The sequence below is a fragment of the Clinocottus analis genome, unplaced genomic scaffold (genome assembly GCF_023055335.1).
Source record: "Clinocottus analis isolate CAN_PGR_092001 unplaced genomic scaffold, fCliAna1.0.p SCAF_20, whole genome shotgun sequence".
In the NCBI taxonomy this organism is placed as follows: Eukaryota; Metazoa; Chordata; class Actinopteri; order Perciformes; family Cottidae; genus Clinocottus; species Clinocottus analis.
This window is the reverse complement of record NW_027175932.1, coordinates 1,121,062-1,140,207: the sequence shown is the minus strand read 5'-3', so window position 1 is coordinate 1,140,207 and position 19,146 is coordinate 1,121,062. Positions and strand designations below refer to the sequence as shown.

Below are 19,146 nucleotides of genomic sequence, written 5' to 3'. Positions count from 1 at the left end.
TTGGTAAAAATCATGGAAATTTGGTTAAAAGTCATAAAAATTTAGTTTAAAGTCATGGAAATCCTGTAAGACGAACGTCTTCCCACCGACGTGCAGCATCTTATTCTCTCGGTCGAGTCCTGACCGGCCGATGTCGCTCCTCTCTTTCCTCTCCTCTCCTTCCTCTTATTCCTCTCCTTCCTATCCTTCCTCTCTTTCCTCTCCTTCCTCTCGTTCCTCTCCTTCCTTTCTTTTCTTCCTCTCCTCTCTCGTTCCTCTCCTTCCTCTCTCCTCTCCTTCCTCTCTCTCCTCTCCTTCCTTTTTTTCCTTCCTCTCCTTCCTCTTGTTCCTCTCCTTCCTCTCTCTCCCTCCTCTACTTCCTCTCTCTCCTCTCCTTCCTCTCTCTCCTTCTTCTCTCTCCTTCTTCTCCTCCCTCTCTCTCCTCTCCTTCCTCTCTCTCCTTCTTTTCTTTCCTTCCTCTCCTCCCTCTCTCTCCTCTCAGGAGCAAATGATGCGTAAGAAGCAGGCGCAGCACCTGGACGCGCGCTACGTGACGATGGTGGAGAACGCCTACTACTACTGCAACCCTCCGCCCATGGAGAAGACGGTGCGCAAGAAGCGGCCGCCGCTGCAGGAGTACATCCGCAAGCTGCTGTACAAGGACCTGTCCAAGGTCACCACGGAGAAGGTGCTGCGGCAGATGCGCAAGCTGCCGTGGCAGGAGCCCGAGGTCAAGAGCTACCTCATCTGCTGCATGGTCAACATCTGGAACGTCAAGTACAACAGCATCCACTGCGTGGCCAACCTGCTGGCCGGCCTGGTGGCCTACCAGGAGGACGTGGGCATCCACGTGGTGGACGGCGTGCTGGAGGACATCCGGCTGGGCATGGAGGTGAGGGGGGAAGGAGGTGAAGAGAAAAGAGGGCGAGGTGGGGAAGAAGGGGGCAAGGAGTGAGGAGAGGGATTGAGAAGGGAAGAGGAGGCGAGGAGAAAAGAGGGAGAGGGCGAGGTAGGGAAGGAAGGGGGCAAGGAGTGAGTGGGTGAGGAGAGGGGTTGAGAAGGGAAGAGGAGGCGGGTGAGGGGGGAAGGAGGTGAAGAGAAAAGAGGGCGAGGTGGAGAAGAAGGGGGGCAAGGAGTGAGGAGAGGGATTGAGAAGGGAAGAGGAGGTGAGGAGAGAAGAGGGAGGGGGGATGGGCAGAAGGAGGGGGGCAAGGAGTGAGTGGGTGAGGAGAGGGGTTGAGAAGGGAAGAGGAGGCGAGCGGGCGGGCGGGCGAGAAGGTGAGAGGGTGAGGAGGCGAGTGAGCGAGAAGGTGAGGAGGGAAGAGGAGGTGAGGGGGCAAGGACATGAGAAGGAGGCGAGAAGGAGGCAAGGGGGCGTGGAAGTGAGAATTGAGGAGGCGAGACGGCAATGCAGACTTAAATTTACGGTGTTTGTCTTCTTTTGCTTCATCTTCATCCTCCACTCATCCCTCCCTCCTCCTCCTCCCTGCTCCTTCTTCCTCCTCCCTCCTCCTCCCTCCTCCTCTCCAGGTCAACCAGCCCAAGTTCAACCAGCGCCGCATCAGCAGCGCTAAGTTCCTGGGCGAGCTCTACAACTACCGCATGGTGGAGTCGGCCGTGATCTTCCGCACGCTCTTCTCCTTCATCTCCTTCGGCATCAACCAGGACGGCAGCCCGAGCGCTCTGGACCCGCCCGAGCACCTGTTCCGCATCCGGCTGGTGTGCACGCTGCTCGACACCTGCGGCCAGTACTTTGACCGCGGCTCCAGCAAGAGGAAGCTGGACTGTTTCCTCATCTACTTCCAGGTGAGCCGGCTCCCACCGGCATCTATATACATGTTTATTCTCTTAATCTCTTGTCATTTAAGGTTTACCGTATGCTTTGAATCCTCATTGTTAGTTTAAATACTACATTTTATCACTTTTTACTGCTTAAACACACATTTCACACAATGTTTGCTCATGAACATTTGGTTTAATGTTATGAAAATGTGGTTAAAAGTCATAGAAATTTGGTTTGTGCAAATCTACCCTCCACTAACGTGTGTGTGTGTGTGTGTGTGTGTGTGTGTGTGTGTGTGTGTGTGTGTGTGTGTCTGCAGCGGTACATCTGGTGGAAGAAGAGCACGGACGTCTGGACCAAGGATCACCCGTTCCCCATCGACATCGACTACATGATCACAGACACTCTGGAGCTGCTGCGGCCCAAGATGAGGCCCAGCTGCTCGCTGGAGGAGGCAACCAAGCAGGTCACCGACCTGGAGAGGGAGGTGCTCGTCAAGCTGGGTGAGAGCTGCTCTCTGAACTAGGTGAAGGTTGCTCGTTAAACTAGGTGAAGGTTGCTCTCCAAACTAGGTAAAGGTTGCTCTCTAAAGTAGGTAAAGGTTGCTCTTCAAACTAGGTAAAGGTTGCTCTTCAAACTAGGTAAAGGTTGCTTGTTAAACTAGGTGAAGGTTGCTCTTCAAACTAGGTAAAGGTTGCTTGTTAAACTAGGTGAAGGTTGCTCGTTAAACTAGGTAAAGGTTGCTTGTTAAACTAGGTGAAGGTTGCTCGTTAAACTAGGTGAAGGTTGCTCTTTAAACTAGGTGAAGGTTGCTCGTTAAACTAGGTGAAGGTTGCTCTTCAAACTAGGTAAAGGTTGCTCGTTAAACTAGGTGAAGGTTGCTCTCTAAAGTAGATAAAGGTTGCTCTTTCAACTAGTAAGAGTTGCTCATTAAACTAGCTTCCGGCGTGCATCGTTAGCGGCAGCAGGAAGTGTTCTTCTGCTCTCCGTCGACCCGGCTGAGCTGCATTCCTCGCTCTGGAGAACGATGTCGCCGCATCACTCATTACTTCTTCTGTCAGACAGGTTGTGTGTGTGTAATTGTGTGTAATTGTGTGTTGGCGCATACCGAACACACACACTCACTGCCAGAGGAATGATAAACACAGAATTGGTCGAGTCGGACATTCTGAGCAGAGGTCTGACTGAGGCGGCTCAAACCGATCCGTCCTCACTTCAACTTCTATCAACTTTGATTCAGCAACTAAACCATCAATCGTTGCTGATGCAACGATGACAAACTGCTGTAAAACAGCCTCTCTCTGACACTCACACACACTCTCTCTGTCTCTTACACTCTCTCACTAATATTGACTCTGGACATGTAGCTGTATAAGTGTGTGTTCAGGTGTGTTTCAGTGTGTGTGTGCGTGTTTCAGTGTGTGTGTGGTTGCCCGGCTCTAACAGAGGTTCCATTGTTCCTCGTCTCGTTCCTCAAAGACATTCCTCTGCTGGCCGAGTCGCTGCAGACCGGATCTTCAGCCCCGGCTTCATTTCTGCAGTCACATAATTGCGGCTCTTTAATTGGCCGCGCTAACGAGCTAACGAGCTAACGAGGCCGCGGCGGCCTCCGCGAGCGCGTCCAATCTATTTATAACCGCATCGAGCCCTCAGGCGAGACGCAGTCTGTCGCACAACATGTGTACGTTTTTCTAAACAACCGGTCTCCTGTGTGTGTGTGTGTGTGTGTGTGTGTGTGTGTGTGTGTGTGTGTGTGTGTGTGTGAAGGTCTGGCCATGGGGCGCGACGGCCGCTCCAGCGCTCTGAGCGAGGAGGACGACGACGCCGACGACGACGAAGAGGGCGGCGCCGAGACCGAGGAGCAGTCGGGCAACGAGAGCGAAATGAACGAGCAGGAAGAGGACGTGAGTTTGTGATGAGGATGATGATGAGGAAGAGGAGGAAGATAGTGATGATGATCTAACGCTTTAAAACTGCTTCCTGTTCGCCTCGTTTTTCTGAAACTGAGATCATGAATGACTCATCAGAATCACATTCTCCTCCTTATTTTATATAGGTATATATGTGTGTGTATATATGTGTGTATATGTGTGTTTAAGTATAAATTCCCCCCGTTTTTTCCCACAGGAAGGGTCGGAGAACGAGGAAGAGGAGAGGGAGGAAGAGGAGGAGGAGAACACAGACTACCTGACGGACTCCAATAAGGAAAATGAGACCGACGAGGAGAACAATGTAAGAGCGACCACACGAAGAACCGGCTTCTAGAAAACACCCACCTCGTGACTTTAACGTGTGTGTGTGTGTGTGTGTGTGTGTGTGTAGGAGGTGACCATCCGCGGCGGAGGGCTGAAGCACGTGGCGTGCGCCGAGGACGAGGACTTCATTCAGGCTCTGGATAAGATGATGCTGGAGAACCTGCAGGTACGAAGATCAGCGGCTTGAACAAGACTCAGCCTCCTCTATGAAAGCAGACCGGTAAAACACGGCGTGTGTGTGTGTGCGTGTGTGTGTGTGTGTGTGCTCCAGCAGCGCAGCGGGGAGACGGTGAAGGTGCACCAGCTGGACGTGGCCATCCCGCTGCAGCTGAAGAGCCAGCTGAAGAAAGGGGGCGGGGCCAGAGAGCCGTGCGCCGGAGAGAGCGACGCGGACGCCTCTGACACCATGCAGTTTGTCATGCTGACGCGCAAAGGCAACAAGCAGCAGGTAGGAGGGTCTGCTGCACCTTTATCATCTGTATTATTAGTATTATTAATTATATGAAAGTGTGTGCACAAAGCTGCAGCCTGTTAGCTTAGCATAAAGACTGGAAATGGAGGGCAACGTTAGCCTTGGCTCCGTCCAGAGGTATCGTACAGTCACTCACCTCACAGCAATGAGCTCTTATAGCATAACAACACATTAAGCTAACAATCAAAGCAACAGTGCAAAGCTAGCTTAGCATAAAGAAAGGGGGCGTGTCTTGAGTAACTGGCGTTTCTGTCCGGCAGTACAAGATCCTGAACGTGCCGCTGTCCTCCCACCTGGCGGCAAACCACTTCAACCAGCAGCAGGCCGAGCAGGAGGAGCGCATGAGGATGAAGAAGCTCACGCTGGACATCAACGAGCGGCAGGAGCAGGAGGACTACCAGGGTACGCCGTTCTGACACGTTCTGCCACGTTCTGCCACGTTCAGCTATGTTCAGCCATGTTCAGCTATGTTCAGCTATATTCAGCCATGTTCACGATTACGTCGTTTCAGCCGAATCTCATCGTAATCATTTGTTTTCCTCGCTGGCAATGGGCTTTTGCGCAAGCTAGCACATGCTAATTAGCACCAGTAACCAGGAAAAGTTAGTTAATTGGCAACTTTACCACAGAGAGGCGAAGACTCGCCCCCTTCTCCGGTGTCACCGAATAAGTAGTTGATTAATTGCTTTTAATTTTCAAAATGGCCGCCTTCTCGGCGTGACCGCCGTGTTAACGGACTCGTCCTCTTCCTCCCCTCCCTCCTCAGAGATGATGCAGTCCCTCGCGCAGCGTCCGGCTCCGGCCAACACCAACCGGGAGCGCCGGCCTCGCTACCAGCACCCGAAGGGCGCTCCCAACGCCGACCTCATCTTCAAGACCGGAGGAAGGTGAGACGCGTTTGCTGCAGCGGCCGGGCCTGGCGCGTTTAAAAAAAAAAACACAAACAAACAAAAACAAAAAACAACGACAGCAACAAACAAACAAACAAAGGTCAGATTGTGTGTTGGATGGCGGCGCGCTCTCTGACCCTCCGAGCCGCCGGCGGTCTCTTTGAAACAGAGCGAGAGGCGAGACAGACAGGCACACAGTCAGGAGGGCAGGCAGACAGGAGGGGCGGGACAGGAAGGAGAGACAGGCAGGAGAGGTGAGACAGGAAGCAGAGGCGAGACAGGAAGCAGAAGCGAGACAGGAAGGAGGGACGCCGCAGCGCCCCGCTGCAGACGAGACGCTCGCCAGCAGACAGAGGGCAGATCATCTGTGAGGACTTCCTGTTTGTGTTTGCACTTTTTTTTTCTTTTTTTTTTAAAAAACTAATTGTTTTTGTTTTAAAAATAAAAAGATGACTTGAAGTTTTCACTCTGCTAACATCAACAGCAGCTCTTTGTGTGTCTTTCTTGCTTCTGTCAAGCGGAACGACAACACAACATGAACGCTTTTGTTGTTGTTTGTTTCCCCCTCTGAGGATATGATGTCATGTACCGAGGTGCTGTTTGTTTTTTTGTTTGTTTTTTTGCTATATTTCGTAAAATGCGTGGCGAGCAGCAGAGCCAGAGGCAGGACAGGCGTGACATGTGACCTAATAAAACCTTCATTACAAGTGTTGTGTGTGTGTAACAAAGCCTGACATCTCTTCTTCTTCTGAGCCGTTGAGCTCCATTAAAAACACGTCAACGAGCCGCTCTGTCGTTCCTTCATCTCCCTCAACCCACTCACTCAGAACTTTCATTGGATTCATCCGCCGCTATAAAAAAGTAGTCCCTAATGAATGCACTATTTGTTTGTTAGTAGCTGTTCACATGGAACTGTGTGTTTGTGTTAAAGGGTCACGTCTCCTTGTGTCGTTGTTTGTTTTGCTTCATCAGAATCTTCAAGTTTCAGACTTTAAACTTTTGGTTTTAAAAGCAAAACAAAAACTACGGAAGCCCAGAGAGGTCAGTAAGGAAAATATAACCTTTTAGTTTTCTTGTGTGCTTGTGACTTGAAAAGCAGGTAAAAAGAAATATTTTAACTGCCAAAACCTTTATTTTATAAACACAAAACATGTATATCAAACTTCTCTCATTTGTCCCTCAGGGCTTCCGTACTTACTTATTGTAACAACCAAATGCCCTAAAACTCATTATAACACTGAATTATCCAATCAAATGTAGAATATTTAGGATATCAGAAGCAGGTTTTCTTGTTTTTAAGAAATTATCAATAAACTTAAGAGAGCCCAAAGCAAGTACTTAAAATGTGCAAAAAGATTAACGTAGAATATACAATTACAATAAAGATCAAATCAATGAGCATTTATATGGCAATACTGGATTATAATTGATTTTTTTGTCTGATTTAAATAGACGCAAGTACATTTGAAATTAATTATTCAAGATCCAGATGTTTTCTCTTACTTATTGTTTGAAATTGTTGCAATTTAATTAATATTTTTCCTTAAAAGTGAATTCTTGTATATGGTATGTATTGGTATTTATCTTGGTAAATCTGTATATTTGTATTGTTTATTCAAGAGTATGTTAAAGAACATCAGTATATAAAATACAAAAAGTCAAGTGAAGACAAATATACAAAACATCGCAAAAAGAAAACACAAAATAGACAATATGTTGTCCATAATAAAAGTCAATGGAGGGAAAAGGTGGCACATGATTTCAGTAATTAATTTATTTTAATTGTCATAAATGACTCGCGATGTTTGTCAATTAAAAAGTCAATAAAGCTTTTTGTCGTGCTGTTTTTTTATTTTTAGTCTCTGCGACACCAACATGGCCGCTAGCAGCTAGCTAGCTAGCTACAACCATTTTCCCTTGTGTTTAAGATTTCATTTTGTTTGTTGTTGTAATACTCATTGTGGCCACAAGAGGCACCACTACCCCATGTTCTAAATAGGATTAATATGTTCTCCTTTAAACACATGTTGCATGTATTGTCACTCAGAAGAAACATTTTAATAAACATTTTAGCAACGACCATAAACTGTTAATAAATATTAACATTAATAAGCAATGAGTATCCTGTAAATAATCTTTTTATTTCCCCTGTTCTTAAGTTAAAACTCAGAAAAGGGAAAAAAAATGGATACCAGATTTCGAAAAGACTTATATTTTCTTCTCACTGGCGCTTCTGGGCTTCCGTACTTCCCCGTATGTCGCACTTTAAACTTTAAAATTTTAATAAACATTTTAGCGCCGACCATAACCTGTTTTTCACAAATGGAGAAAAATTAAATAAACAACAATTATCCTGGGAAAAAAACCTTCTGTATTCAAAACACAGAAAATGGGAAAAAAAATGTTTACCAGACTTAGAAAAGAGGAATTAGTTCCTCTCCTTGGCGCCTCCGGGCTTCCGTACTTCCCTGTCTGTCACACTTCAAACACACTGAAGCAGAAATATTGTCACGGTCTCTTTTTCCCAACAGTTGTAACTCACCCTGTGCACTTATTTGTCTCCCACCGCCAGGAAGTGAAGCCCCCGGCGGTCCACAGGATCGGGGGGCCGGAGCTCCCGTCCCGCTGGCTCCGCCCTCAGGAGCCCAAAAAAACTCCCAAACCACCACCCGCCCCCGTTTGCTCATCACGTCTACAGTAAATGTCTGCTCTGTCCTCCAGGAGACGCTGACGGGAGTCTGGGCCCGGGGCTGACGGAGCGAGCAAGAGAGCGAATGAACAAGCAAGAAAGAGAGAGAGAGAAAGAGAGAGAGAGAGGCAGAGAGATGGAAGGGGAAGCCGGTCTAAACAGGGATCGAGTCCCCGACTCAGACCAAAAAACCCTCCGTGAACCGGATCACACACTCGTCCCCTTGAGGGTCCGCCAAGGAGACGAGGAGACGAAAAGGGGTCAGAGGTCACGAGGGGTCGAGGCAAGGTGGCTCTCTCTTTTGAGACGACGCAAAAGAAAACAACAACTGTCTGGATCAGAACTGCGGCGACGACTGAACACGCGGGCGGGGCGGCGGCGGACAGGAAGTCGGGAAAAACGTAATCGCCGCCTCCCGCCGCGCCGGCCGGAGATGGAGGAAGAGAAACAAAAAAAAGTGACTCATATTTAGCGAGTGGAGAGACATTTTACACGAGACTAGTGAGGGACATTTTACTTTTTTCTTGTTGTTGAGCGGAGACGGAGGAGCGAGGACGCACGAGGTTTTAACGCCGGTCGTGCGTTCGTCCACCGATTGTGCGTTTGGAACGTGGCCGGCGGTTTGAGACTCTGTCGTCTTTTTCATGGTTCTCACCGTGAATATTCATAATAATGTTTTGGTCTTCGTGGTTTAGTCACGACTTTGTTTTACGTCTCTGTGCTTTTCTAGACAGAACGACGAGATTTGGCGCCGATTGTAGACAAAAAACACGGTTTTGACGATCGGTTAATCCTTTTTTTAAAGGGACAGTTCACCCTAAAATCAAAACCGCTGACTTGGGAACTATTTTTCGTCTCGGAAATATATGTGAAGCGACGGCTGGTTAGCGTAGCTTAGCACAAAGACTGTAAACAGGTGGGGACGGTTAGCCTTGGCTGGAATTCAATGATGTTCTCAAGAAAAAAACGACACGGTCTCAAACCATCGGACACTTCTATCCTGCTAAATGTTTGTTTTTTTGTCGTTTTTTTCCCATTTCCAGAATCACGAGCATCTAAGAGTTAGATTTAACAATATTCAGCTTGCTTTGATTTGTGAAGTGTAGCGTGGTGAACTCTTTTCTTTAGCGGATAGCCGTGCTAGATGGATAGATATACTCTGCTGCATGCGGTCTTTTCGTCTTTTGTAGTAAAAGCGTTCAGCGGAGTTCGTCGGTGTCTAGATTCCTTCTTCTTCTTCTTCTTCCTGCGGAAAGAAATGAAGGAAGCTTCCTGTGGCTTTGTGTCTGGACTCACCAGAAATATCACAATAAACGTTTGAAGACTGCCGCTGTCGTTTGCAGGTCTGTGAACGAGGTAGTACAAATAACACAACAAGTAGTATATATAGGGTACACTCAAGCCCTCTGTATACTACTCGTTGTGTTATTTGTGTGCGTTTCAGAGGGTGCGCCTGTTTGTCGAGGTCTTAATTACAAGCCAACGTAAATATGGCCGACCCAACACGCCTTGCTCAAGGGCAGACGCTCACTCAGGTGTCCATATAAAACACAGGAACTGGTTTTTCTTGCTGTAATTGTTCCTCTCTGTTGATACTGGACACATGAAAACAAAGAGCATCCATTGGGACAGAGGTAGCGATTCACAGAAAATGTATTTTAAAGTAAATAAGAGGCTTTAGCAAACGATCCAACTGAGCATAATCAAGGCTTTAATTCAAATTTAAATTTAAGTAGGTCATAATTATGAGATACAAATGTACTTTTATCGCATAATTATGACTTTATACATTATAATTATGTCTTTTTATCTCATGATTATTACTTTCTGGCTCAGATTTAATACTTTCTTTCCCCAGATTTTGACTTTATCTCATAATTATTACTTTTATCTCATAATTTTGACTTTTTTTTATCTCATAATTATTACTTTCTTTCTCATATTTATGACTTTCTATTTCATAATTATGACTTTATATCTCAAAATTATGACTTTCTATCTCGTAATTATGACTTTCTATCTCCTCTATCTAGCTCTAAAATAGATAGAGCTGACAGATTGTTCGTTGCGGTTTCATGTAACATAACTTAGTGTGAGCACAATATAAAGTAAAAAATGTGAAGAGGAACCACGGTGAAGCTGGATGATTTCACAAACTTCCCGTCTCAGCTTCAGGAGAGAGAGCCTCTTGTGTGGAAGTCTTACGTAACCGAGCTCAACACACAACAAGTCAGCGAAAACTAAACCTCGTTACAGGATGAGAACAGATCCATCCTGTGAATAGCGGATAAGGAAAAGCTAATTCATGCTATTTATTTGGCTGCAAGGCGACGCCTTCTCTGTGTCCTTTGTGCTCACGGTCAAGGTATTTGCATGCAGCACTAGACACTCCCAGAGTGTAACACTGGCTTTCTGTAAAAGCAGACGTGTTCTGTCAATGTCTTCTCTTTCTGGCGGAGCGTGTGAAGGGAGCATTGACGCCGCTCTCGTGTTTGTTCGTTAAACACGAAGCTGCCATTTCTGGGCCGAGACCAGTGATTTACAGCGTTGAAGCTTCATTTCAGAGCTGGTTTCAGGAGTTCGTTCACATTTTATTGTGGCATTTTGGTCGCATACACTTCATAAACGAACAGGCTAATGTTCTGGAAATCTAGATGTGTTACTTTGCTTTGGAGATGATGATGGGATGGCTGGGAAAGATGTGGCTGTCAACGGATAATAAGACCGAAGAAATGATCTTTTTCATAAAACAAGCTATGATTTATAGTTGCATATAACAATCACTTGGTTTTTAAGAAAGTTGGGCACCTTCAAAACATCCTGTCAGTTTCCAATCACCCTGTGGAACCCCGTTCTTTAATACATAAAAAAAGACGAGTAAAAAAGAAGTTACTATTATTCTGTTTAATGATTGATGCCAACAACAATTTCAACATGATATATATATTAAGCAAAGTATATACAGTTTATAATAAGGTCAGAAAGTATACCAGCTGTTGTACCATATAGCAGCAACGCTCACATGATTTTCCCATTCACGACACATGCATGCACTTTTTTAATCCCTGTTCTGCGCACATACACTTGGACACTTTGCACAGACATTTCCTTATAAAGTGATAATGTCCTGTGTGCTATGCCCTTCAGATACTTCAAAATGACTGCAGCTGAACTACAGAGAACCGGAGTCCATAAACAAAAACACACAAATATTATTCACACAGGAGAAGTACCTTGACACTTCTTTGCGGGAACAAAATATACTTCAAAAGTTACTGTAGGTGAACTACAGAGGCCGGAGTCTTGTTAAAACACAGTTAACAAACAACACACACACACACACACACACACACACACACACACACACACACACACACACACACACACACACACACACACACACACACACACACACACACACAGGGTTTGATAGGCAATACTGAATTTAAAGTAATAATCGTAGGGTCCAGCCTTTTGGACCCCACAATATTTTTGGACCCCACGCTTTGACTGTCCTTCCATCCATCGGGCCACACAATATACTAAAGACACACACACACACACACACACGCTCATGCTGGTACAACAGTTAAATAACACACTTGCAAAATGTCCCAAAGTATTCAACAACAGCTCGACAGGAATTCAAAACACACAAGTAATCCAGGATGTATTTCTAGACTCGGTGGTTTTTAGTGCTTGAGTTTTGTACAATGCCATGTGCTCGCCCATCCCTAAAGAGCAGTGTTTAAGTAGTTCCTCGGCGTAGTAAGGAAAGTCCTGAACCACAAACCCATTCCACAGCCTATGGTTTGGGGCGGGAGGTTTGTCCGTGAAGTAAAAATATCCTCCGGCTTTGCATCTTTCTAGAAATCTCTTTTCTCTGTGACTTCTGCAGCATTGTTGTCCCAGGACGCCGATGGAGAAACTCTTGGTAAGAGGACATAAACTGCTCTTTGCTTCCTAGTTTTGGTCATTTTCAGAAGGAATAACATTGCACCCGAGAAAGGTGCCTTCAACTTTGTTCTCTCTCCAAAGTACGGACAGTAAAAGAAAACACACACAAACTCACCGCTGACTAAAACGCCCAAAAGTCGGTAAACAAATGATAGAAAACCAAAGATAACTAAAAATGGCTCCAGAGTAACTTCACAGCCTGCTTGTGTATTAACATTACTCTCACTGCTGGAGGGAAAATGACACCGTAAAAAAGTATATATTTTTAAAGATTTTAAATGAACTCAAACCATGTATCTCCTAATTGAATTACTCTTGTGCATAATTAGCTGCTTGTCTTAAGTTATTTTCACCAGTGCCGGATCAACCTGTTCGGAGGGCTGTGGGGCAAAAGTGAGCTGTGGGCCCCCCACTGTCTTTGGATCCAAGTGTACGGATCACACACGTGGTCATATATTGTCAAACGAGAATCTTTGTCCCGTTGATTTAGAGTAAACTTTGGCTGCCAGTTGTTTTTTCAAATGAATCTATAAATTTGTGTTTTTAAAAATGTACATCTTTTATATGAAACAAAGAAGTTCGGGCCACATTGATGGTCATCGTCTTCTCATTGAGATTTGTTGATAATAACAAAATATAGAATGTTTTTAGCCCATTTTCTTGAAGAAGTCAGCTGAGACTCCTGCAGAAAGAGGACGATTCTCTTCACGGCGTCGCTTTGCTTCCAAAACATCTCCTGTAGAGGTATGCAACATCTTGAATTGGAGGCAACATGCAGCAGTTTATCTGTCCAAACGTTTGTCATTGAAGAAGTGTAACAGCGTGTCACAATCACTTGTCAGGTTTGTGTGTGTGTGGCCAGGAAGTGAGAACTGGCTGTGCAGGTCTGTCGTTGGATCTGTCTCCGTTCCTTTGTAAGTGTAGGTTTCTCTCCAACCACACCTCACACTCAGACATACATGAGGGGAAAAATGTCAAGCATTCCACCTCCACCGAGCAGGTAAACACCAGAGATTCAGGCTCGACAGGGTAGGAGACTTGATTTTCCGGAGAGTTCGTCAAGACTCTTTCAGCAGCCCCAGTTTCCTCAACGCCTCCCTGCGCGACTCGTCCGTCGCCCCGCGACCAGAAAACTGCACGGTGATGCCCTGCGGACGAAACATGGAGGTGGATCTCCGCCGGTGTTCAGGGGACGGGGCTCGCGGCGCCGGTTTCGGGGCAGCAGCGCCACCGTGGTACGAGTGCCGAGGAGGTCTCGGGGCCGGGGTCGGTGCCGGAGTTTTGGAACTCTTCGCCGGGGCGTCCGAAGGGCGACTCGACCCGCTGGCGGGGTTGAAGGTTCGGCTCTTTACTCCGTAAGAGTTGAGATCGGGGGGCAAGGTTTGACTCTTCATATGGGAGCTGAGGATATCGGGAAGGTCGCTCCTGGCCATGGCTACAGGAGCCGTGTTTATGACTTTGGTCTTTCCCCCGTAGGAGTTGAACTCGCTGGGGTTGCTCAGCGCGGTTGGCAGGACTTTGGGTTCATTGCCAGGTGGAGTTGCAGATCCCCTCCTCGTTGAGACAGAAGGGTTCACAGTGATAGATTTCCCCCCGTAGTTGTTGGATGACAAGGTGACTTCGGGCGGCGGGGGAAAGGACGCCACGTCATCCAATGGAGGAGGTGGTGGATAGTAGCTGGGGCTCGGCCTGGGGTGTCTTTCGTCATACCGCTTGAGAGAATCTGTCCGCAGAATCTCTGGTTTACTCTCAATGGGACTCGGACGTGGCGTCGTAACATTGGCTTCTGGCGTTTTGACGGTGGTGTCCAGTGTCGGGGGAGCGCTGGTCTCTATTGGTTTGGCGCTGGTTTCTGCGCCCGTCTGAGGATTCAGAGAAGGGCCACTCGGGACGCCGAGGAGCGGCAGGCCCTCGGACATGGCTCGGTTCCTGCTCAGGCCCAGCTTTGACAGGGCCTCCATCCTCGATTTGTCTGGCGAGGGGTCCTTGAAGGAAATGCTGCGAGTGGGGGTGTTTTGAGACAGCACCACTGTCGGTGGCTCCACGGGCGGCTGCACCACGGGTGGCACCTCCACGGTCGGCAGAGCCACGTTCGGCTGAGGATCTTCCTGCAGCAGAGGGTTTGTTGCCCCCGTTAGGTTTGCCAGCATCTGCGCCCGTCTCTCCTGGATGTTCACATTGCCCAGCGACTGGTTCTGGTGATCCTTGCCGCCGAGGATCACGCTGATGTTTGCAGGGAACTGGGGCGGCTTAGTAGAGTTAAGAGGACCGTGTTTACCGGGAGAATCGCCGGCCGGGCTCTGCGGCTTGTCGGACTCCTGGCTGTGACTACGGAGGAACGAGGAGGAGGGCAAGTTAGCGGTTCCACCTCCCCGGTGGTCCGCTATCTGCTGCGCGATCAGGACCGGGGTGGGGATGCAGCCTGGTGGGTGGTAGGAGGAGTGGTTGTCTGTCGACCCAAAGCTGCTCTTTGGCAGTGGAGGGTGGTACTCTGAAGGCAAGCTGTCGATCGCTTCACGGCGGGGCTTCATCTCAAAGTGGCTTCCGGGGTTCTGCATCATACTGTTAAAATCTGGGGGGAACAAATTGCAAAGTAAAAAATCTGAAAAAGACTTCAGTTCCTTCCAGAAAGGCAGTTATTGCTCCAAGAACAAACTGCTGAACTCTACCTGGACTGGCGGGGTTGAAGATCGGCTCTTTGGTCTGCACCAGGTCCGGCTCGGGGCGGACCAGGTATATAATGTCCTGGTCTTTGTGGGCGGGATGTCTGGCCAAGTGGGAGGAAACGCCGGGATTCGAGGTTGGGGCTCCGCCGCCGCCGGGCTCCAGGCTCTCGTCCAACGAGTCGATGGTTTTCTCGAAGAACTTGAGGCACTCCTGCTCCTCGTGGCTCAGGAACAGCAGCGCTTCGTCTTCCTGTCGAGGCCAACGGGGAAGAAGGAAATGAGTTAACAGGAATTATCTTTCAACATTTAAATGCTTTCTTTCCTCTGTCAGGGTCTGTCGTTGATTCAAACTCTTTAATAACCCGAAACTTTAAGCCCAAGTAAAGGAAAGTGAACTATCCCTTTGGACTGAAAGTCCTTCCTAACATGCCACTGCTTTGTTTCATTGTGACTCTTTAGGTCTTAATCTTTCCCAAAAGGTGTGTTATTAGTAAGTTTGCTGTTAAAGCCCTGAACAGTTTTAAAAACTCAAGTTTTTTGTAAGGGAAATACGATTCCCATTGGGGTCTTTTGAGCTTAAAAGGTTAACCCTAACCCCTAATCCTATTTATTGTTGGAGTTGTGTTTGGAGGTTGTACATGGGGATTATATAGTTTTATAGCCATTATTTTTATGTTTAATGTGATACCCAACATGTTATTTTTGGGGATTCATACCATGTTTTTTTTCTTGATTTGTAGCCATTTTAATGAATCCTCATAGAAGTATTCAAAACAACATATTTTTTAGACTTGGATAAATACTATTTACAGGGGGGGATGAAGTTATTTCTAAACTGGGCTGAAATGTTTACAACTGGACTTTTTCCACTGGATTATTACTTGTACTAGACGATGAATATTGAACCCCGTGACGCTCTGACGTCTCATACAGTGGTCATGTGTACAGGCCGAACACAGGTCTGTTTGTTCCGGCATCACAACCCTCCGAACTACTTTCCAACCTCTAGTTTAGCTCAAACACCTCCTCTCTCCGTCCAGCTCAGCACCGGTTTGCCTCTCAAGAATAACTCATGGTGATATCCGCATAACAACACGTAGTGACTTGAGGTCTTTTTCAGTCCCGAGAAAGGTCGAGTCCACCCCATTTAATCCAAACCACATGGCCGATGTTAATAATCCCCTGTAACCATGTGCGCTGGAGCTAAAGCGTAAGTAGAGGTGGAAGGACGGAGAATAGAAAAGTACATTTCATGCAAAACGTACAAGAGCAAATCTTTTAAAATGCTCGTTGTTTTGTGTAAGTCCAATCATGACGTCGCCAACAGCAGTTAAACCGACTAATTCAATTAGCTTGAATATAAAATACACACTCATGTTTTATGTTTTACAAATTGCAGAACAATCTCAGCTGTCGATATAATGAGGCACCATGGCTTCATTATATATCTAACCAGCTTCATATTTACTGAACAGAGTGAACTTACTAAATATACATAAACTGTGTGTGTGTGTGTCTCTTCAGTGTGCGTCACTGTGACATCACAGAGAAATGTTTTCATCTCACTATAATTACACAGCCAACTGAAGGAAGCTGCTTATTATTTCAGCTATTTCAAGGTGACGACCTTCAGCTCGACAAACAAGGTTTATGCTGACATTACGTGGCCTTGTTTTGGGTTTGCACACACACACACACACACACACACACACACACACACCCCTGCAGCAACACCCAGCTGAAACCAGAGCGATGAACACAGCTCTACTGGTTTCACTGAGTGTTGGAAGTTGTCGCTCAGCTAGAGGACTGCAGCACAACTGGTTTGTGTAGTTGTGCGTTGATAATGAATGTCCTCCCCGAGGCATGCGCAGGGATTAAGTCGTTGGGCAGGTGTAATTTCTCAGCGTCCGTGGTGACTGTCTGCATTGTGTTGAAGCTAAGCAGCGCTAGAATAATCAGCTGTTCATCTGATACGCTGAGTGTTTACCTGTTGGAGACAAAAGCCGTCTGCGCTCCGGGAAACAGAGCGCGACCGTGTATTTATACACACACCTGCGCCTCCGGAGGCGGCAAATACACATCTTTATTCATTCTAGTCGCCGATTATCGCCAAAGTTTTAGTTGTAGTCGTGGAAGTAGAAGCAGCAGCAGAAGTATCAGTGGTGTTGTAGAAGAAACAGTTCCATCAATAGTAGTAGTAGTAGTAGTAGTAGTAGTAGTGGAGGTAGCGGTAGCATTAGTAGCAGTAGCGGTAGTGGTAGCGATAGCAGCAGTAGCGGTAGCAGTAGTATTGTTAGCGGTAGTGGTAGCAATAGCAGCAGTAGTAGTATTAGTAAGTGGCAATAGCAGTGGTAGCGGTAGCAATAGTAGTAGCAGTAGCGGTAGTGGTAGTGATAGCAGCAGTAGCGGTAGCAGTAGTATTGTTAGCGGTAGTGGTAGCGATAGCAGCAGTAGCGGTAGCAGTAGTATTGTTAGCGGTAGTGGTAGCGATAGCAGCAGTAGCGGTAGCAGTAGTGTTGTTAGCGGTAGTGGTAGCGATAGCAGCAGTAGTAGTATTAGTAAGTGGCAATAGTAGTGGTAGCGGTAGCAATAGTAGTAGCAGTAGCGGTAGTGGTAGCAGCAATAGTAGTAGTAGTTTAGTAGTAGTGGTAGCGGTAGTAGTAGTAGTAGTAGTAGGAGTAGCGGTAGTAGTAATATTAATAGCAGTATTGGTTGCAGGAGTAACAGCAGTAGTACTATTAGAAGATCTTTAACCCTCTAAAGGACCTACAGGTGAGTGAACTCCGTACAGGTGAGTGAACTCCGTACAGGTGAGTGAAGGGTTAACTTACGCCCGGCTTGGAGCTTCGGCCTCCGTTGACCGCGTGGTGGAGCTGAGGGTTGCCGTGCCGACGGGCGTCCATGTTACGAGGGTCGGAGGTCACCGGGTCATCCGGACCGAACCAGACTCACACCTGGAGTCGCTCTGAAGAACCATCGGATCTTCTTTTCAACGAGAGTCTGCAGACGCAGGGAGACGGCAAATAATGTAAACCCTGGAGTACTAATCCGTCAGCATGAGTATGTGCTGAGAGGCGTCGCAGCATCCCACAGGGACACACCTGCTGGACCAGTTCACCTGGAACAGGTGGAGGCAGAACAAGCTGCCGCAGCCGAAACCAGAGAGGCACATTCCTCTGAGATGCTGCGCGGATAAAAACTTCAGAAGAAGAAGAAGATTTGAAAAAGAAAGAGTTCCTTGTGGAGGTTTAAAGCAAAAAAACAACAACCAAGATGGCGGATTGATTTATTCACCAAAATGATGACGTTTCTGTCAGGAAACGAATTAAACCCCCAAAAAAATCATTTTTATACTGAGTGTTATGTCAAATGGTTTAATTTAGTTTTAGTGTATGTTAATAAAATATCACAGGGTTTTATTTGGGTTACTTTTATCTACTGTTAGTGTTTATTTTATTCCCTCAAAACAAACGTGGAGATTTTTAATCCAATAAAATATTCATATTTATGGTTCTTTTGGGTCAAAAACAGTTAGTTTGTGTTACTTTTGGATCTAACCCAATATTAATATAATTTACACACACACACACATATATATATATATATATATATATATATATATATATATATATATATATATATATATATATATATATATATATATAACCAAAGTCCATAGTCCAAGTATCATATGAACAGTTAATTGATTCTTAAAGGAAACAATCAATCCACTCACATATTTAACTGTAATTGTATTATACTACTATAGCTTTCTTAATCAATAATGTATATTTATAACCATTATTGTCATGAGGAGTATCTCACGTGTCTCATGGAAACAAAAATACAAACTCGTGGTGACTTACCAAACATGTGTCACGGTGAAACAGACTCACTTCGTTAGTTTCTCCAGGAGAAGAAGACGCTGGAAAGTCCGACAGCTTTGGAGAGCTCCGTGTGCGTAAAAGTCACCACGTCGGCACATTACGCACCGCTTTAATACCTCCAGGAAGCCCCGCCCACCGCGGCCAGGAGGGTGTGCGCGCGCGTGAGTGTGCGTGCGTGCTCGTGTTTTCATTCAGGTGTGTGAACAAGTGTCGGGAGGTGTGACCGTAGTGACACAGTGGAAAGTTATCTCACACACCCACCTCAGAGTTTCACTAGGATGTGTTCAGGAGCAGTGGGACATTTGAGCTTCAATATGTTTTTACTGGACAGTTGACAATAATACAAATTAAGAAAACATAAAGGCTTTGAAATATAAATATAAATTGTTGTCTCACGTTGCAGCTCTCAATAACAATGCACATTTTCATCCATTTTTGTTGTTGTCGGTAACTTGAAAGCTAAACTGTGATGGTGCGTTCAGGGGTAATGGGAACTATTTCTGCTATTTCAATCAATACTGGACAAAGACAATGAGCTTATGCTGGAATGCAGAGGCTGCTATTG

At 46.4% G+C, this 19,146-nt stretch overlaps 2 protein-coding genes across 7 annotated transcripts in view; one reads left to right on the top strand and one right to left on the bottom strand.

The window, feature by feature from the left end:
* Positions 1-9,730, top strand: part of upf2 (UPF2 regulator of nonsense mediated mRNA decay) — a 15,773-nt gene extending 6,043 nt beyond the window's left edge. For 2 of the 6 annotated variants that reach the window (XM_068586370.1, XM_068586371.1), the window contains exons 12-21: positions 482-871; positions 1,510-1,785; positions 2,082-2,265; positions 3,530-3,666; positions 3,890-3,994; positions 4,085-4,183; positions 4,289-4,465; positions 4,750-4,891; positions 5,256-5,376; positions 5,549-6,165. In XM_068586370.1, coding sequence (XP_068442471.1) covers positions 482-871; positions 1,510-1,785; positions 2,082-2,265; positions 3,530-3,666; positions 3,890-3,994; positions 4,085-4,183; positions 4,289-4,465; positions 4,750-4,891; positions 5,256-5,376; positions 5,549-5,750 — 1,833 coding nt within the window. In that variant the 3' untranslated portion in view covers positions 5,751-6,165. Of the gene's footprint in view, positions 1-481; positions 872-1,509; positions 1,786-2,081; positions 2,266-3,529; positions 3,667-3,889; positions 3,995-4,084; positions 4,184-4,288; positions 4,466-4,749; positions 4,892-5,255; positions 5,377-5,548; positions 6,166-7,951 lie in introns of those variants that run through there. The other 4 variants (XM_068586375.1, XM_068586376.1, XM_068586374.1 and 1 more) reach the window with 4 other exon arrangements.
* Positions 9,731-11,385: 1,655 nt separating this feature from the next.
* Positions 11,386-18,775, bottom strand: LOC137791282 (proline and serine-rich protein 2). Its single transcript, XM_068586070.1, has 4 exons — positions 18,561-18,775; positions 17,526-17,694; positions 14,695-14,941; positions 11,386-14,597 (listed from the first exon to the last, which is right to left on the bottom strand). The coding sequence occupies exons 2-4, from the start codon at positions 17,595-17,597 to the stop codon at positions 13,084-13,086; spliced, it is 1,833 nt and encodes a 610-aa protein (XP_068442171.1). The 5' UTR covers positions 17,598-17,694; positions 18,561-18,775; the 3' UTR covers positions 11,386-13,083.
* Positions 18,776-19,146: the final 371 nt, after the last annotated feature.